This window comes from Phaethon lepturus, unplaced genomic scaffold (genome assembly GCF_000687285.1).
Source record: "Phaethon lepturus isolate BGI_N335 unplaced genomic scaffold, ASM68728v1 scaffold1744, whole genome shotgun sequence".
NCBI classification, from domain to species: domain Eukaryota; kingdom Metazoa; phylum Chordata; class Aves; order Phaethontiformes; family Phaethontidae; genus Phaethon; species Phaethon lepturus.
The window spans coordinates 4,608-23,691 of NW_010533746.1; the positions used below are offsets into that span (position 1 = coordinate 4,608).

Genomic DNA, 19,084 nt, shown 5'->3' on the forward strand with positions numbered 1-19,084 from the left:
ACTGACTTTTGTAGAATGCCTGCTCAAATACAACACTGCATTTTTCAAAGTTGAAGTACTTGTTCATGCTTTTGCATGTTTTTGGAAACAAGTGTCCTCTTGTGACACATTTGGAACTGCATATTCATAGAAAACTGCATATTCATAGAAAAGGGGACAGAAAACTCTGCATAAAGCCATTTGTGAATAACTTCGTCCCACATATTTTCATCACCTGGGGATCAGAGCTATAAAATTGGGATAGAATAATAACTGTCCTTAATAATTAGAAACACATAGGGAGATTCCTACATGTGTATTCTCATAGCATATATGTTTGACTAGCAAGAATCAGTACAATTTTTTAGCAAATACAGTCCTCAGGAACAGCAGCTATACCATAAAAAAGTATCAGTATTTCACCAAAATAAAATACTAATTCATCAGGAATGAGAAAATTAAGCTCCCTGGAAAAATAAATAGAATATGAAGCTGAGAAGGTATTAGGTTAGTTGTGAACTACTAAATGCTCAAAACCAAAGTAGTGTGTTTTCTTCATACGGGAGTGGCTTGTGGTGCAATATGATGTTAGAAGATGAGGCAGCCAAATTCCTGTAGTTCATGGGGCACTTTGACACATCCTTTTTGTAAGAATAAGACACACAGAGCCGTAAGCAACAATCCAGCGTATCAATTGCTGCATTGATAGTGTCTGGGTTTGTTCACTTACAGCCAAAAATGCCGTTGCAGCTCTGCGGCCATTTTCAAGAAGGAAACAAATGGAACAAATTAGGCTAAGCCTTCTGCTGAGGATGATGCCTTTCTCCATCAGTAATCTCCACCATAAACTGTGCTACTATATTTGTTTTACATTTGCTTAAAATTACTGGTAGTTCATATTTTGGTTGGTCCTAAGAGCAGGGAGCATACATCTGTACGCATCTGATTCGAGGACACGGAGAAGTCTGCATACCTCCTAAGCATCCTATGAACGTGAATTGAATTATTATGCATTATTAAAAGTGGTTTGATATTATCAACCCCTTTTATCCTTTTAAGTTCTGGTCGTTGTAAGTATCCTACGATTACGGTGCAAGTTGATGTTTGCTGCTCATAGCAGTTCTCTCTCCTTACTTTGTGCCTGGTACTTAATGATTTATTTTAGACATGTAAGAAGTCTGAGCAGTTATTGAAATCCGTCACCTTATTTATCTTATCTTCTATACAGTACTATTGAACAAATTAGCAGTATTGAGATTTAAACCAGCAAGGCCTAATTTTTAAGTTATTTTAAGGCTTTCCACAGGTTGACAGCATAAAATTACATTTACATTTACTTTCACTGAAGACCCTTAATCAGGAAGAGGCATAATAAGCTGTTTTCAGCTGAAACGTCACATAGGTTGAGATTTTAGTGCCTTTACTGAGATCGTGTTTCACAGAGTTTTTTGGATGTTGCCATATTTGCCAGTGATAAAAAAATCTCACACAAGAAATCTGGATAGATAAAAGTTTAAAAATTGGCCAAGACAGTAGTTTTAGTAATATTAGTCAAAAGTATCCTAAATAAAAATCCCTGTGTTGTAGTTAAAGGAGTTTTTAATTCAGACAGAGTTAAACACGGATTATGTGCAGTTATAAGCACTTTCATTCAAGCTAACAGTTGGAATCATACATGCTGCAGTATTTTTTAAAGAAGTCTCATCTTTGACTTTAGATAGGTAGATACAGATGTAGCTAAAAAATGAGACGTATTTCTGCATCCCTCTCTACTGGGAGATATATATATATTTGTACTTATATACGAGTGTACATATATTTATACAGAGACAAATTTTAAAGAGATCATAAACTGATTCCTGCTTATGCAGACAATATTTTGCACATAAAAAATATTCTGGTTTTTTTTCAATAATGACAAAATCTTGTATAAATGAATTTTTCAGGAAGCAGTCTTTACGGGTAAAAGAGCACAAATATGTGTGTTCTCAGTAGACAAATTTTTATTATTATTAATATCCTCCTATTTACAGGTATACTCTTGTGTGCTTCCTTTGTCCCAAGTGCATTTTATTTTCTATAAGGTATATATAGTAATTGATTATGATCTGCGAATTTCGCACAGACTAATACATGCAATTTGAAGCAAATTGATAATTCAACCAATATTCTTCAGTGATTAAAGAAAATAAACTAAGGTTTTTTCCATGTTTTTTATTTCCCTAACTCTGCATTTCTCAGTTTGATTTCATTATATGAGCTTTAAATGAAATTTGTGGGTATTTTTCCACTATAGTAGAGTTTTTTGGATTGCAACAAAGACTGAAGCAACAAAAGCCTTTTTAAAAAATATATTTATTTCCCAATTTTGAGATCGCCAGACACTGCTGGTCATTCTCAATGTAGTGGAAATCAAAATCCAGGTGTGACAGGCTTTATCTCATGCATCGAGAAAACATTATTCTTTACTACTACAGTATCTAAAAAGAGAATTAACTGTCATTAAGAGTATTTATATTTATTTTACAGTTTAACAATAATGCTCAGAACGTCAGTTGCTTTAATCATCTCGTCCAAGCTAATGTGAGGAACAAGAAGAAGCTGAAAGAAGCTGTCTACAAAATCTCTGCTAAAGGAATTACAGATTACAAAAAAGGCTTTAGCTATGCTTTTGAACAGCTGCTAAATGTAAGTATGAAAGTCATCTGTCTCTGCTGTATTCTTTTAATTACTGTTTTTTTAATATATTGGTGATGTCTCTTGGTGTACAAATTTTTAATTTTTTCCCCTAGTGTACCGGGTTCTGGACTTCAGGGCGCTTCCCTGCCACTGAGGGCTAGAGCTGGCTGAAAAATTTCTAATTTTGTTAAATTTTGATTGAAGAAAAGAAAATACAATGTTTTCAAGGGTGTTTTCTCAGTAGATCACTGTTTAGATTAGCAGAGGGATTTGGTGGGGAAATGATTGGGTGACCTCTGCTGGTGGTTATAAAAACCAGCAACCACGTTTTAAAGGCTATTGGATTTTTTTGGACCAGGCTGCAGGGCATTTCCCCCTTTTCTGCATCTGTTGCCACCTCATGCAGAGGGAACCAGGAAGACACAAGAAATTTTGCCAGATATGTTCCTCATAATTATATTTGATTAACATTATATATTAGATTTGGTGCAGCACCGGATAAGTACTTTGTGTACAGGCAGTATTAAGAAACCTTGAACATTGAGGAAACCTTAAAGTGGACTTATTTGTAAGCCTAAAAAAACTGCTTGAAAAAACAATTGTAGATCTGTCTCCCACTGGGACCGTCTCTCTCACAGCTGGAGGCAGAGGTGTGACTAGCCTCACGTAATCTCTGCAGGCCTGTAAATTATGTCTGGACATTGTGGATGTATATATCAAGTGAAATTAAGGAATTCCACTAAGTTATAGAAATATACTCATCCTCTCCAGATATTGACAAATCCATTTGGCAGGAAGAGTAACGGGCAGGTGATGGAGTTAGCGCTTGACTCTGGTGACCAGTTAATATAATAGGATGATATAATACAGGCTTAAACAAATAATAAAAAAATATGCTTTGGGATAGTTTCCAGTTGTATGTTTATGAATTTAAACAGTGTAATTGTTTTAAGGTCCATGGAAATGGAATATTTTTTAACAGCTCAAATTTTCCTAATAATTTTGTGGGTAGTGTTTCTGGATGACAGTTATTTCAACAATTTTCCTGAATACCAAATATTTCACTTGTGCCATGAAAAATTTACTGACTGATGTACTGCTAGATGGAAACAGACACTTCAGTTTTTTTCAACACAATAATTCAAGTGATTATCAATAATATGGTTTCCATCATTTTTATGTAGTATTTTTCCATTATTTATTGTTATATTAACTTGTTATTTCATTGAAAATAATAGTACTTCAGCTTCAGCAATTCAGGGTCTTTTCCCCCATGCCATAATAACTACAACGTGTCAAAAAAATTATCTTGAAATCATCTCAAGTAGTTGATTTTTGGTTTGGTTTACCTTTTCCTTCCTCCGCGGCATGAAACTCATAATGAAAAATGCATTCCTAAAGTGTCATGTCACAAGGTACAATCCCGACCTGCCACTCAGTAAGTTAATTTTAGGGATGTCAAACTTGTATAAAAGAAAAGCCATTTTAGGCACGGTATAAAATGGATCATGTCTTGCTTCCTTGTTTGAAAGGGGACAAAAAAAGGCCTTTATCAAGTGCAAGAGAGACCTAAAAATTAATACATAGACTCAGTTCCAGCTTGTAATTTTCTGTGGTTTAAACTAAGAAGCCAATTTTTGTCTCGGGGAAGCTGCTGTATAGGCAACACATTCCTCTTCAGCTATGGTCTGCAATGGGAAGGCAGAGCCATCCATTGGACTGCTGAGGCAAAGTATTCAGAAAAATGATGAAATTACTCCATCAGCTTTGCAAAATCACTTATATTCACTCCCGGAGCCAGTATCTCTCCATCTCTGTGCAAATGAGGGGGAAAAAAGATGTGCTGTAAAGGCAATCCTGCCACCTTCTTGATCCCTTGTAAGAGACTGATATGTTAAGTACATTCATCAGGTTGTGAAATTTTTATGGTGAGAAAATATCATATGATTTGACCTTGGTCATGTTCAGATTTCCAATATTGTTTGGAGGCTAAAACCTTAGAATTTTTTTCCATGGCATGACTTTAGTGTCTAAACAGTGTAGTGTAAGTAAATGCCCTCTGTAAGTACTAGGAGACAAGGAGAAAACACTGCATTTTTCTGATACTGTATAAGTATATGCTAAGTAAGCTGCCAGAAAAATCGTGATTTAGTCAGTTAAAACAAAGACTATCTCAAGTTCACATTGCTCATAATAGTGCTTATTTTTAAAATTGATAGGAAAGTTTTATAATATGAGCAGGCTTTGGTCCCTTCCCTGTCATCTGTTTGGTTTCCCTCTGACTTTATTTTGGCCTGTATATCAAATCACTGTAAATGTAGGTGAATTTCTTTATTTATGAAATATCCGTCTCTACTTTTATTACTTTTTTAATATAAAAAAGATTGAGCCCTAAGCAGTATCTTGTAGGTTATATTTCACAAGTAAAAAATGGTAATAAATTATTTAATTCCAAATGAAACACGGTGTGCTGATGAGATTGGAGAGAATGTATTGATTTCAAGGTTTTTTTATTTGTTGTTACATGTAAGAAAATCTTTGGACTTGTTTTTTCCAAATTATTAAATAAATAGTTGTTCACTGAATATTGAACTATCAAAACTAATCATCTCTGAGGAGTAATTATTAATCCGTTAATACAGTGATTGCAAATAAAGCTTTTGTATTTTAGTTTTCTGGGATCATTGTAGAACTGTGGAGCTGCGATATTGAGAATTATTGGCTGACTTCTGAGGTCTGCTTTGGTGTTTCGGTCTCTTTATTACAAAAGAACAAGGAATCAAATCAGAGAGTAGGATGGAAAATAATGAAAGGGAGCAGGATCATCTCACCTGACCAGCCAGCTGAAAGTTAGTCACGATCTAGTCACAAAGACTAAAGCAAGGGATAAATAGGCACTTTGTAAGGATGACCCCCCCTGTTTCTTCTCCTGAGTGTAGAGTAAATTCATACAGCAAAATTCAGGCTTGTGGAAAGGGAAGTTGAATTTATCTTACTGAATCTCTAAGGATTTTAAACTGTCACATCCAACTAATCAGAAGTATCAAGATGTGTCTGACTAGGACCATTCGTATGCAACACGGAGGACAAGGAATGCTGGCTGTAAAATCCATGAACAATTTGCTTAGTCTAGATTCTTAACTTTTAGGGAGGAAGAAGATGAATGCCAAAGGAGGAGCCTCCTTTCACGAGGAGCCAAAATTCCTATTGATCTCTATTGTTCTGGCTGTGGAATGATGTTTTTATTCCTTTGTACAACACACTGCATTTTTCTCAGTGGCTTTGCTAGTTACTTTGCTGAGTTAGGAGTCAGAGGGGCTGCTTCTCAATTCTCTCCATTCCAGGCTTGCTCTCCAGAAATAATGGAACATGCTCAGTTCTTCACCTCTGAGGTGCAATCTGATTAGAAAAGTAGGTGATAGAGAGATCTTAATACTCTAGGCAGCCATATCTTGGCTGCAATATATTATGTAGATCTGATTCTAAAATACTTTTCTAAAGGTTAACTATTCATTTCAGTGTATTAAATAATAATAACAATTAAAAAAACAGGAAAGAAAAAGTAGAAGATGGAGCTTATTTTAAGGAAATGTGACAAAAACAGCAAATGCAAAAATATTTCTAATTTTATACGGCAGAGTTTTTTAGATATACCTACAGGATGGCTAAATTAATAGAGTTAATTATAGAAGTTAATAAGTTAATTATAGAGTTAATAAGAAGTGGTCAGCGAGCTTGATAGTTACTCTGTAAATGGGAGTCCAACAGGAAAAAAAAAGAATATTCAGTAATTCATTAGACCGTCATTGTTCCCAAATATCCACAAGGACAGTAAGGACAAGAAAAAAAGTAAGGATGAGAAAAGAGAACAGTAAAAATATTTAGAGACCTTCCCTGTACAAGTCTCATGCCCAACAGCTGTCCAGGAACACTGTGGGGTTGACATGATGGGTATGAGCTAAAAAGCTTTCCTTGTGTTGGTGGAGGTGAGAGGAACCACCAGATTGCCATTCCTTTATGTTGGGCCAGATCTAAAATGAGTTATAATTAAGTCTCCTGGAGTAGAAAAATGGTTTGGTTTGGTTTGGTTTGGTTTTATTTTATGTAATGTAATGTAATGTTATGTTATTTTATGTTATTTTATTTTATTTTTCATTCATAAGGGGTATTGAATGAAATCCTAAAAGACTTTTGAAGTTTTGTCATTACTGTGTTAAAGTGGTAAGCATGTTCATGTGAAAGCTATCCAATATAAGTTGTTATTCCTTACAGCCTGAAACAAAAAAAACCCCCTTCTGTTTGTATCTATCTCCTACAGCACAGTGTCTCTAGAGCTAACTGCAATAAGATTATTATGTTGTTTACGGATGGTGGTGAAGAAAGAGCACAAGAAATTTTCCATAAATATAATGAGGACAAAAAAGTAAGTGATATATGAAAGATTTTACTACATAAAATACACCACCACAAACAGGAACATTTAAATATGGAAGTCAAAGAATTTTTGATGTGTATAAAGTACTTTTTTAAAACAGATTAGTATTGAATCTCAGGGTACTTAACGCTTTCTCAATCTACAACATTTCTTTGAAAAGAACATGAAATGTATTTAATATTTTACACTTTGTCATGTATTTCTGTCAAGCAGTACAGAAGCGTACCACAAGCCATAAAGAATTAAGCTTTTTATTGATATTTGGTTTGTATTAACGTAATCCTTGCATTATCAAGTGGAAACACAGGTAGCTAAATGATATGAGATACATGTCTATCTCCTCACTGTGAATCTTTTCTACATGTTTTCATTGTTCATCAGGCAAAGGGAAAACCACGTCTCAAGGTTAGAATATGAATCTGAATAGATCTGGGCTGGAACAAACCCACATGTTTCCCGTTGAGACTAATTATACCTTTGAATGTCTTCGCTAGGAGAGGGATGGCTTTCTATTGATAAAATTTGATCTATGGTTCAACCAGAATTAGGGGCTTGACATGAGAATCACTGGAGGAGTTGTGTTGTTCAGATTAGATTGGATTAGCAGCTGTGCTGGGTTTAAGTTTTGAATTTAATAAAACTTCTGGTCTGGCTTTTGCATACTTACAGATTTACAAATACATGAATATGTGTTTGTGTGTATGTGAAATAAAATAACTTTGCAAATTGTCTTCTACTACATTTCGGTGTAAATAATTATATTTAGAAGATTAATCACTTTCTAAACAAAAGTTAATTATGAACTGGGTTCACTCTACAATTAAGAATTTATCTTTTCTAGTGTTTGGGGATGTGCCTATACCTGGTTTTTGTGGGTTCTGTGTTTTGTTTCATTTTGAAAAAAGCAGCTAGAAGTTTGAACACAGTTCGCCAAGAGACTTTAACAGTTGCCATGGATGCTTATGTATAAAGCAGTGGAAGTATTTCATTGGAAATCCTCATATATTTGAATTAATCCCTTCAAAAGGAGAACTAGAAATGCAAGACGCAATTTCCATCTCAACCAGTGATTCACTCAGTGACGTTGAATAATCAGTTTGTGTCTGCTTTACAATAGTGTTTCACGTAGAATTATATGGTGGGGTTTAGTTAATCTGTATGTCTGAGCTGAAAGTACTTTTCAAACTGACAATTAGAAGGAATAACAAATCATAGCAACTCATTTTGTGACACATATGTCTGTATTCTGAAAATATATGCAGAGATTCCTCTTCAAATTTGGACTTGGTAGCTTTTATTGTGTTACAAAATCCATCAGCTAAAGGAGATACGTGCATAAAGGGGAACATGTAGGATTCATTTCTTACTACGTTCCACTTAATTTGTGGTGTTAGGAAGAAAGTATGGTAAAATATCCAATACAAACAGCAAAACAGATTTGTAGTGCTGAGGATTGTGGTCTTACATCATGCCTGACAATTGATTATTCTGTGAAATATAATAAATGAAATGTAGGATTTACTAATTTAAAATTGTTATTTTACTGCATCCTTTAACACTGTCAATTTGCACTGCCAAGATTTGGGTTGGTTTTACATATGCTGTTATATATAATACAATATACTCTCACTTTCTTGTTGCCTCTAGTGAATGAAAGTTTGGGGGTTTTATTGTATACAACAAATGTATAACGGTGATAATGGTCACTGTATGGATTTCTGATTATTTAAGTATATTTTTTTATCTAATTAAATGCAGTCCAAATTCAATGCAAGGCAAATTTCCTACACTTGATTAAGCTTGATGTATCTACAAGTTCAAATCTGAGTAAGCACTTACATTTTGTTACTTGTCTAATAAAGTACCGAGTTGCTAGATGCCATCCCTTACTGGTTTTCTCCAAGGTGACATTGGAAATAGAAGAAATACTAAGAAACTTTCTGCAGGCATAATTTGAAGAACTATTTGCTTTCTCCTTATAGTTTTTCAATCAGTAACAATCCTTGTGGTGCTGAAGGGAAATTTGTGGTTGAAAAAATTCTAATGAGATTGAACCAGCAAATTCATTTTTAGGAATAATAATGAAACCCTCCTGACAATATTTCATAAAATTGGAATATTTTTAAAAATAAGACTAATACAAAATATGCTTGTGGTCATGCTCTCCTTAGTAAGACTACACTTGATTCCAGAAAGATGACATGAGCTCTCTTCTTGTTCCCTGTGTAATTTAATGTTAATCTTAAACCAGTAGAGCATAATAACATACTTTACAGACACATTCTAACATGAAAAATACAGATCTACTTTTAATTTTGTGAAGCCATAGTCATAAACACGGTGTTACCTTCTTAGATTGCATAGTGGCTGTTTTCATATATTAGATGATGAGATATTTAAAGATATCTGAATCGAGATTCTGTTGTCCTTATTGCAGTTAATTTATATTTTATTTCACAAATAACCCATTGACTAAGTCCATTGACTAAGACCAGTAAGACCAGTTTTATAATTATTGTTTGTAGAGAGACTATTCAGTATGAGTGAGGTGTTAAAAAGTTTTCTGTTTTACCACAGTAACACTTCATAGTATAAATATGTATCAGCTGATGTCTTTTCTTGCCCGCTCTGCATTTGTTTGAACATTTTTCTTTGTGTTTTGAATACAGCATATAAAAGATGAATCTTTATTGTCTTATATCACAGTCAGTCACTTCCCATCATAGATATACTGTGTTGTAGACGACTTTTTTTTCTTGTACAAACAAAACCCCCATTTATTCAAATCCATTAATCCTTGTTTTCATCTTCCTGACGTAAAATTGCTTCAGCTCTAAAAGTATTTTCTTCTTCATGTCACTTACTTCATAATTCCTTGGCATGAAAGAAGCTTCAGCAAGTTTTGGCCCAAGAGATGACATGACTTAGTACATTTGTTTGCATTGCCCTTAGTGCAACCTTCAAGTTAAGCAGTGAAAGAATACGATAAACAATTGGAAACTACTAACAGAGCAGCCTAGAATCTAGAGGCTGGAAAATTGTCCTGTTAAATTAGGGAGTTTCATCTGTTTGAAATAGCATAGAGATACATTTAAAATAATTTTCTGCCTTTACATATCATTGACAGTATGAATACAAGGGTTGTTATAAAACTTACATAACACATTTTTTAGGAGGAACATTCCTAGTTTTCATCTGTTTGAACTGGAAAATCACAGTTGTGTTTGACCTTTGCATGCATTTTTCCCTTTATAAAGCGAAATTTTATTGTCACAGATTGCAGCTACATGCTGTGCCCGATATTTAAGAACTGGCATGTTTACCTTTACAGTGACATTTGGGGCACTCATATTAAATGTGTGAAATACCACACACACGCTAAATTTCAGGAATGGGGATGGTAAATTTTCATTTTATTTGCACTCATACTACAGATGGCTTCACTGCAGATAGCAATATGAATTTAATTGAAATGTGGGCCCAGTAGGCATTCTCAACCCTGAGAACTTTGAATTCACATTGAAAATAGAAAACTAACTATAGCTCTTCAGGGTAGATTTTTCACCCTGAAATCTGTGTTTGGAAGGATTGCTCAATTTACATGGGTAGGAAAAGACCTTAAATATACCTCATGGACTTTCAATTTTTTGAGGTTTCCTGGCATGATAGAGGTTTGTGTGGGTCAGATGGATTGATCTGATGGACACAGGTAAAAGGATCTGAACCCTCAAGTAGGAGGAGAACTGAAGGTGGGTCTCATGTCCCATTCCCACAGAATTATCTGTCATGATTAATACAACCTCATTTTGTGTAGATTTTTCTGACAATATCATTTGAGAGGAAATGGTATACAGAGAAGTTTTCCAATGGTTCCATTAAAAATATCTGTATGATATCTAAAAAATAACTATGTATGGCCAATCTGGCCATGGTCATAAGGGACAACAAAAAATATTTTTACAAATATGTTAACAAGAAAAGAGCCAAGGAGAATCTTCATCCTTTATTAGATGTGGGGGGGGAAGGCAGGTCCTGCTTAACCAACCTGACCTCCTTCTATGACCAGGTGACCTGTCTAGTGGATGAGGGAAAGGCTGTGGATGGTGTGGGAAAGGCTGTGGAAAGGACCTGTGGGTGCTGGTTGACAGCCGGCTGAACATGAGCTGGCAGTGTGCCCAGGTGGCCAAGAAGGCCAACAGCGTCCTGGCCTGTATCAGCAATAGTGTGGCCAGCAGGAGTAGGGAAGTGATTGTGCCCCTGTACTCGGCCCTGGTGAGGCCGCACCTCGAATCCTGTGTTCAGTGTTGGGCCCCTCACTACAAGAAGGACATTGAGGTGCTGGAGCGTGTCCAGAGAAGGGCAACGAAGCTGGTGAGGGGTCTGGAGCACAAGTCTTACAGGGAGCGGCTGAGGGAACTGAGGCTGTTTAGTCTGGAGGAGGCTGAGGGTAAACTTTATCACTCTCTACAACTACCTGAAAGGGGGTTGTGGTGAGGTGAGTGTTGGTCTCTTCTCCCAAGTAACCAGCAATAGGACGAGAGGAAATGGCCTCAAATTATGCCAGGGGATGCCAGGGGAGATTTAGATTAGATATTAGGAAAAAATTCTTTACTGAGAGAGTGGTCAAGCATTGGAACAGGCTGCCCAGGGACATGGTGGATCTAACTCCACTGGATAACTTACAACTTCTTCCAAATGGGACACATTCAGCATGTGAATAGAATGATAAAATGAAAAATCTACAAGGAAGCACTTGCAAAATTTTCTTCTAAAATAAAAACACTTCCTACTGTCATTACCAAAGGAGGGAATAATTTTCTTCATTGGTTTGAATCCATACTGTGCAACTGCAAGTCAGTAAGCTAAAAGGAAAACTGTTAATCTGGGCAGTGGTGTATGAATCATGCTAGAAAAGGCTGAAAGTGTTAGTCCTGCACTACAAATGAGCACTGAAAAAGCCCATGGCATTTCCACTTGGGTTAGCCATGAGATTCTCATCAGGTATCTGAATAAATGCAACTTTCTGGAGTTACTCATAGAGCTGAAAATAGAAACAGCATCTTTCTCAACACTAATATCAACTTCCAACAGAGCTTAACAGCTGTCAAAGTGTACCCCAACAGTTCTTACATTTCTGAATGTGTGACAGACTTGTGATACAGGATATTACATACAGTAATGATATTAAGGGTTGAAGCAAGCAAAACTCTGGTTTATATCTGAATGGCATGTAGCATAGTTTGGTAGATAAAAATTAAGCCAGTTTTTAAGCTTTCTGGATTGTAGAATGTTCTCTGGCCTTCTCTACATTCACTTTCTGTGATCTTTAGACAACCAGACGCCAAGATATTTCTTGTTCCCCCGCATAGCCCCCCTGTGCTGTGAATTTTCTTGGAATGATGGTACAGGAAATCCCATGTAGAAGAAATCTCTAGGTAACTGGTTAAACTGGCTCCCTAGCTCGTTCCTTAATCACTTGTCTTAAGAGTGTGTCATCTTCCAGCTGTTAATATTAATTATTGTATGTACTGTGACATGCATAACTGGTAAAGCTAAAATATTCTGGGTGAAACTTGGGTCAGTATTCATGAATTCCACAATCCATTTCTTTTTCTTTCAAAGTAAAAGAGGAAACCATGTCATTAGAGTGCTCACTGAAGAAATACCTCATTCTTAAGGCAAATATCTGTGTTTTACCTCTTTCTTATCTCCACTTACTAATGAAGGGCTTGCAACCTATCCACTGTCCCAGCTTCTTGGTTCCTAATCATAGACTAATGCCACTAAATTAATGAATTTAAATATTCCATATCAGCAGTCTTCTTCCTGTGACGTTCATTATCCAGACATGCTTCAGTAATAGTCAAGTTGCACAATACTAAGCCATTTTGGGTTACAAGTGTGTAAATCCATGCGATAAATTTTTGTTCTCAATTTTTTTGAGGTATGATATTAGGCACCCATTTTTCCCCATAAACCTAAATTTTAAACCACAGTTACCTTATGGTATGTGAAGCCTTATTCCCCCACTAGGAATCAGAGTACAGTAATTTTTGGGATACTCTTTTTCAAAAATATCTATATATAGCCCTTTCAGTAATCATCTCCTAAGCTGACATACGACTTCCATGTGTCCATGCCCTGACAATGCTGTTGTATTACAGCAGTCTGCCATAGCCTTTCCCACACTGTTTTTCACTGGCCCCTTTACCTTTAGACTATATAACATCACCTCTAAGGTTTTTCTTAAACTCTTCAGTAAGGAAGTCATAACCGTTATATTTCTCGTCCCTTTTTTACCTACTTTTCCCTTCAGCTGACACATCCCCTGTGCTGTTCTATATACGTACACAAGTTTGTTGGGCAAGATTGCTGCAGACTTAGGAGGTGCGACAGAAGGCGCAGCGGGGCAGAGGAGGGTTTATTTTAGGAAGAAGATCGGCCTGCAGGAGAGCCTTTTCATGCATGTGTCCACAGACAGTCATGTGTTGATACCCAGTTTTTTTTAGGCTGCTGTTTCATTATCAGCATGAGTCTGTCTGGGTTACCACACGACATTTTTATCTACTGTACGAGATAAAAATCCGCATGGTGGTGTTGAGAACTGCAGAAGGCTAATGAAAGTTTTAATATAGCTTTGCTGAAAAGTAACCTTATCAGTCATATTAGAATCAGGTGTATCTGTTACATAAAACCCAAGTGGCAACTTGTTTCCTTCAAATTTGGCATGGAGGGAGTTATTTGATACTTCCATTTTTGTTGATATTCAATTCCAAACCACTACATTAATAGTGATTGATTCAGGGTATCACATAGAGGTTGATGCTGCAGATGGCCTAAAATGATTAATCAAGGCAACAAGGATAGGATACCACTTAATACAGAAAGCACATGGTGTTTGTTTTGGGATGAAAACAAGAGAATCAGACTGCATTTTACTTATTTATACAAACAAAATGCTACATATGGTATAACGGGTTGAGGTTAGACATCAGAAGGTTGGTCCCATCTCAGTCTCCCCATGTATTAACCGTTATTAGGAATTAGGGATTGCACTGCAATGCCCTGTGAGTTGATTGCATTCTTCTTTAAAGTATCCAAATTGACAGCTTCCTTAGGTATTTACATTTTTCTGTTTCAACACCGACCTGTTTAGTAAGCTTTGCATAAAATTCCTTAAGAAAAAATAAACTTAGAATTTTATAATTTCCTCTTACATTTTAGGAAACCATTTTTGTGTTGCGACCTTCATCCAACTTGTCTTTTCAACTTTTTTCTTATCAACTAAACAAACTAATTTATTTAAAATTCTCCTAAGCTACATCTTAAATCCTTTTCATTCTTTATTTTCTCACCTATTTTGTGTAATATCATGTTATCTCTACCTTTCTTAAAACATACGTTTGAACAGTTAGAGAAACTTAGGTGGTATCAAGAGAACAGAGTATTTTCGGTGGCTTTTTTTAATGCAGCACTTAGATAAATATGTCATAGCATATAACTTACCTTTTTGCAACTGTATTATATTATTGAACCATATTAGGGTTTTTCCTCTTTTTTCTGAATCTTTTTTCCCTAACTGCTGCTTTTTACAGGTATTTTCTGATTTCAGTTTCTGTGTTTGATTTTCTAACTATTTTTATTCTTACGTTGTATTAGGCAGTTTCATCTTGTATGTTTAATATATTCCTCTTCATGAATTGTCAGCTGTCTTGTAATCCTTTATTCTTTAAGTTATCTTCCCACGATACTCAACAAGCTAGTTCTTTGAGTTTGTTTAAGCCTGTTTCTTTGAAATGTTAACCTTGCTTTACTGCTGTCATACCTTCCTTTCCTTGAAATAAAAATCACTTATTGATCTTGCACTCAAATGATCTTCTTTCTTCTAGATTTTCAGTTAATTCATCCTTAAAATTCAGAAATAAATCTGTTCTTATCTTCTAGGCTAAGAAATTTTCCTAACTTGCTACAAGATATTCAGGAATTGTACCTCACCTCATACTGTTTTATCTGCATGAACCTATATAATTAAAGACATAAATAATTTTTTATGCCTCCATTGTTTATTGAAGGAAATGGCATAAGTAAATATCAAAGAACTGACTGTAATGAATGCAACTGTAGACAGAGAAGATAGAAATTGTGCTATAAGTACCACGTAAGAGAGACTCACAAATCCCATGCATTTCAAAATGAAAGAGTGGAGAAAACTTAGAAGTTAAGAATTTGTTTCTTCAGCTAAAGAAGCAAAACTGGACACAGGAAAAAAAGCAGTACCATTCTGAAGATTAAGAGATGCTCCTCTATGAAATTACCTATCGCATAGTCATGATTCTGACATTAGTGTATTCACTGAGTATAGAGTTTTCCAAAGGTTAACGTTACAGCATTGGTATAAAGGTGCACCTTTCTGGGAAGAAACTGCAGAATTTGTCCTCTTAACAGAACAAGGAATGTAACTAAGCTAGTACAACTGAATATATTTTAAAAAAGAATCAACTATTATTAAGTGACTCTAAAACTTGGTAGAAATCTTAGTTTCTAAACACTGCTTAAGCCAACTGGTAGATGGATGTTAAGCATTAGCTAAGCATTTGTCCATTAGTAGATGGAATTGTTTCAGATAGGATGGGACATCTTTGAATGAAAAGATTTGCTGATGCACTGGTGGAAAAAACAGACAGGAATATGCAGGATACTTTATACTGGGGCTCAAAGGGAGAAGTTACAGAATTGGAATCTCTGTAGTAGGCAAGAGAATAAGGGGACAGCTGAAACAAACAGATGGTAGTGTGAGACGTATGCAGGCAGCAGTCTAAACAGACGACAGGTTAAGAAGGAAATTAAAATTTCAAGAAATGAAGTTACAGTCCATTCACATAACAAGTAATATGTGTTTACATATTCAAGAAGCATAACAGAGGAAAGGGATATGAAATGGGAAATGAGAAAGCTTAAGTGTAGGTATACTGTAAACTTCACTTAAGCAAGTAGAAACCCTGTGCAACTTAAATGTAAAGTATTAGAGATTGCTGCAGACATTGCAAGGAAGGGTTGCTTTTTCGGAGAGAATAGCAGTACCTGAGATGAGGGAGCACTGTCTGAGAAATCTTATCAAGAGTAAGAATTATTATATGTAATTAAGAAGGCCTTTTTGTATAGTGTTTTACAAAAAAAAAATAATTACAGTTTTGACAAAAAGTAAGAAAAAAAGTAGTCTTTTAAGTAAGGGATGAGTATTCTGGTGAGAAACAAACAGAAAATTACCCAGCCTCTACCTAGAAAATGACTTGGATTCAAAATCCTGATTACTCCCAAAGAAAAGGCTAAAATGCACTCTGTCATATCTCCAGGAAATCATAGTCACATTTTTAAATATTTTGCACTATAAAGGATAGAATATAATATATGGAATTTAATGTGCTATACAGAATAGAATATCTTTAATAGAAGAATGATAAACTGACTTTGCAATCTTGTACTTGTATGGCTATGGAAAAAAACATCCAAGTATAAGCTTTTAGTTATTTTCTCTTGAGGTTTTCACAAACATTTTTAGAGGTCTTATTCCTAAAAAATAGAGGGGAAAAAACCAAATTAAAAAAAAAACTGTTGGTTGGGGTTTTTTTTTCAGAACAGAGTCAACCTCCATATACAGTCTTTGAATTCTTAGCTTATCATGTGCCTCTATTCCTGTTTCTATATTCAGCTTCTATTTGAAGTCAGTAATTTTAGTCAAAGTCATATTCATGTTGGCCTTGTATCAAATTTAACATTATGTATTCAGTGTTTGCTGAGGCTTAGGTGGGAATTCTGTGCTTCATAACCTCATTATTAGTCAGGTACAAAAGAAGACATTTAATCCATACTGACAAAAGAACCTAGAGTGCAAGCTGCAAATGTATTTTTTAAATAATTCTGGCTTTATTTAAATGTATCATTTTAACAAGAAAGAATTTGGCTTATTTACAAATGATTTTATGAAGCCACCTCTTTGCAGGTGATGAATTGTATAATACAGAATGTCCATATTGTATTCCTGGTCCTGCATGTAGACTGGAAAAACAATAACCTCAATGCTTTCTGTTGTAAATTTGGTCTGTAGATGCAATTTTGTTTGAAAACAAAAGCAAAGACAAACCCAAAACCCGCTAAGGCAATGTTTATCTGTAATAAATTTCTCTGTAAGAAGAATGTTTATAAATAAGGCTGAAGACCTTTTTTCTTTTTTATTCATTTTCACAGACTCTGTGAGAGAATATTAAAATGCACTTATCTCACATTATAGACTGAAAAACAGCTTATGTCTTGTCACTGAAAGTGTGATTTACCAGCAATACCTAGTCTCTGCTCTTCCCTTTCACATACAGTGAATGCAAAATTTACATCTATATTTACTAAGAACACTCTGGTACTATCTGTTAAACACACCAGGGCTATAGACAACCCCCAAGGTTGTTTTACCTGTGGATTGCATGTGGATCTATTTTTTTTTTCTGTAAATTTAGTTTACTTCAGTGATTTCAAAAGAAATAAAAATGCATATCAGTTAGTATAGGAGCGAACTGTGTCATGATTCATTTTATCATTATTAAACCATCTGTAGGATAGATGGTATCTGTAAATCTGTATATATGCAATGTTTCTCATAGGCAATCCTGAGATTTCAGGTGCAGTTTGGCATGAAGTACAATGCGTGAGCATGCACAGTGATTGCATTTAATCGCTAACTATGAAGGACGTTCTCTGTTACATGACTGTGCATAAGACGCGGTCTTTCAGCCGTACTAGGACATTTGCCAGTTGCTGACAGTAGGCATCGTCCGTGCCTCTTGTGTCAGTAATGGAACATCTTACCTGCAAGCAGAGGCAAGGTCAGGTTACCCTGAGCGCAGTCCTACGTGGCAGTGCTGTTTCCATTGTTGGTTTTGTAGTTTCTTGTTTTTTTTCCCCTAAAAAAGAAAAGGGAACCAAATTTGAAGCATTTTCATTCCTCAGTCTCCCTGTTCTAAAGTGATCTGAAGATACCGTTCTGCTCTCAGGTCAACCTTGGAGAAACAACGTGTGAACATAGATAAAAGTCCCTTCACCTGTTTAGTTAGCATACCCTTTTTCAAGCTCACAAAATCATTTTCAGTTGGAATTTTCATGCTCCAGTCAAGATCAGGCCATTGTAAAATTAGACATGAACTTTGTATAACTGATAATTCCAGAGAGGAAGATTTCCTGTAAATGGATTCTGCTGGAAATAAGAATTTCCGATGGTCCTTCCCTTTCCCCCCATACTTTTTCCTCTTCTACTACAGCTGTTTGGCATTTGCAACTGTTTAGTTTCAGTCGGTGTTTTCCATGCTGTACAAGAACTGGAGTAACGGGAGTAAAAAATGGAGAAAGTAACAATGCAAAGGGGATAGTTAATGTACTATTTTCAAACAAAGATTATTTACATAAAAAAAAAGTCAGAGTACCTGATTAAAATTAATGTTTGTAATATTCAATGGAATATTAAATATTCCTTTAAATCCTTAGCTGATATTTGGATATTTGTCATATTTCTTCACCAGGTCCTATAAGGCCAAAAAAAAAAAAAAAAAGAAAGAAGACTTAGTGTCGCAATACGAACAGTAAAGATCTCTCTAATTAATCTGGTCCTTTCCAGCTGCTCAGCTACCTCCAAGTGTTGTTTTGACTATCAAAGAAATGCCTTTTAATCCAGAGTACAGAGGGAATTACTTTGTCAACTCCTTTTTCTGGTTCCTGATATGGGCCACCAAATTTACAAGGAAATGTCAGAAAAAAAGATTTTTTCTTTAGGGAATGTTAAATGCTGAGTGTCAGGGAGAAGTAGCTTAGGGAAAAGGAAAAAATTACCCATATTTCATTTCAACAAAGAACTTTTATTATTAATATAACCAAGAAAGGAAATAGATCAACTGAGTAAACAGAACCCAGCTAGTCAAAGTAGAACATTCAACAGCTGAGTTCTTAAAA

At 35.3% G+C, this 19,084-nt stretch overlaps 1 protein-coding gene across 1 annotated transcript in view; it reads left to right on the top strand.

The window, feature by feature from the left end:
• Positions 1–2,486: 2,486 nt before the first annotated feature.
• Positions 2,487–19,084, top strand: part of LOC104619414 (voltage-dependent calcium channel subunit alpha-2/delta-1-like) — a gene marked incomplete at both ends in the record, with an annotated part of 57,399 nt that continues 40,801 nt past the window's right edge. The window contains 2 exons of the mRNA XM_010285289.1: positions 2,487–2,667; positions 6,977–7,081. Coding sequence (XP_010283591.1) covers positions 2,487–2,667; positions 6,977–7,081 — 286 coding nt within the window. The remainder of the gene's footprint in view (positions 2,668–6,976; positions 7,082–19,084) is intronic.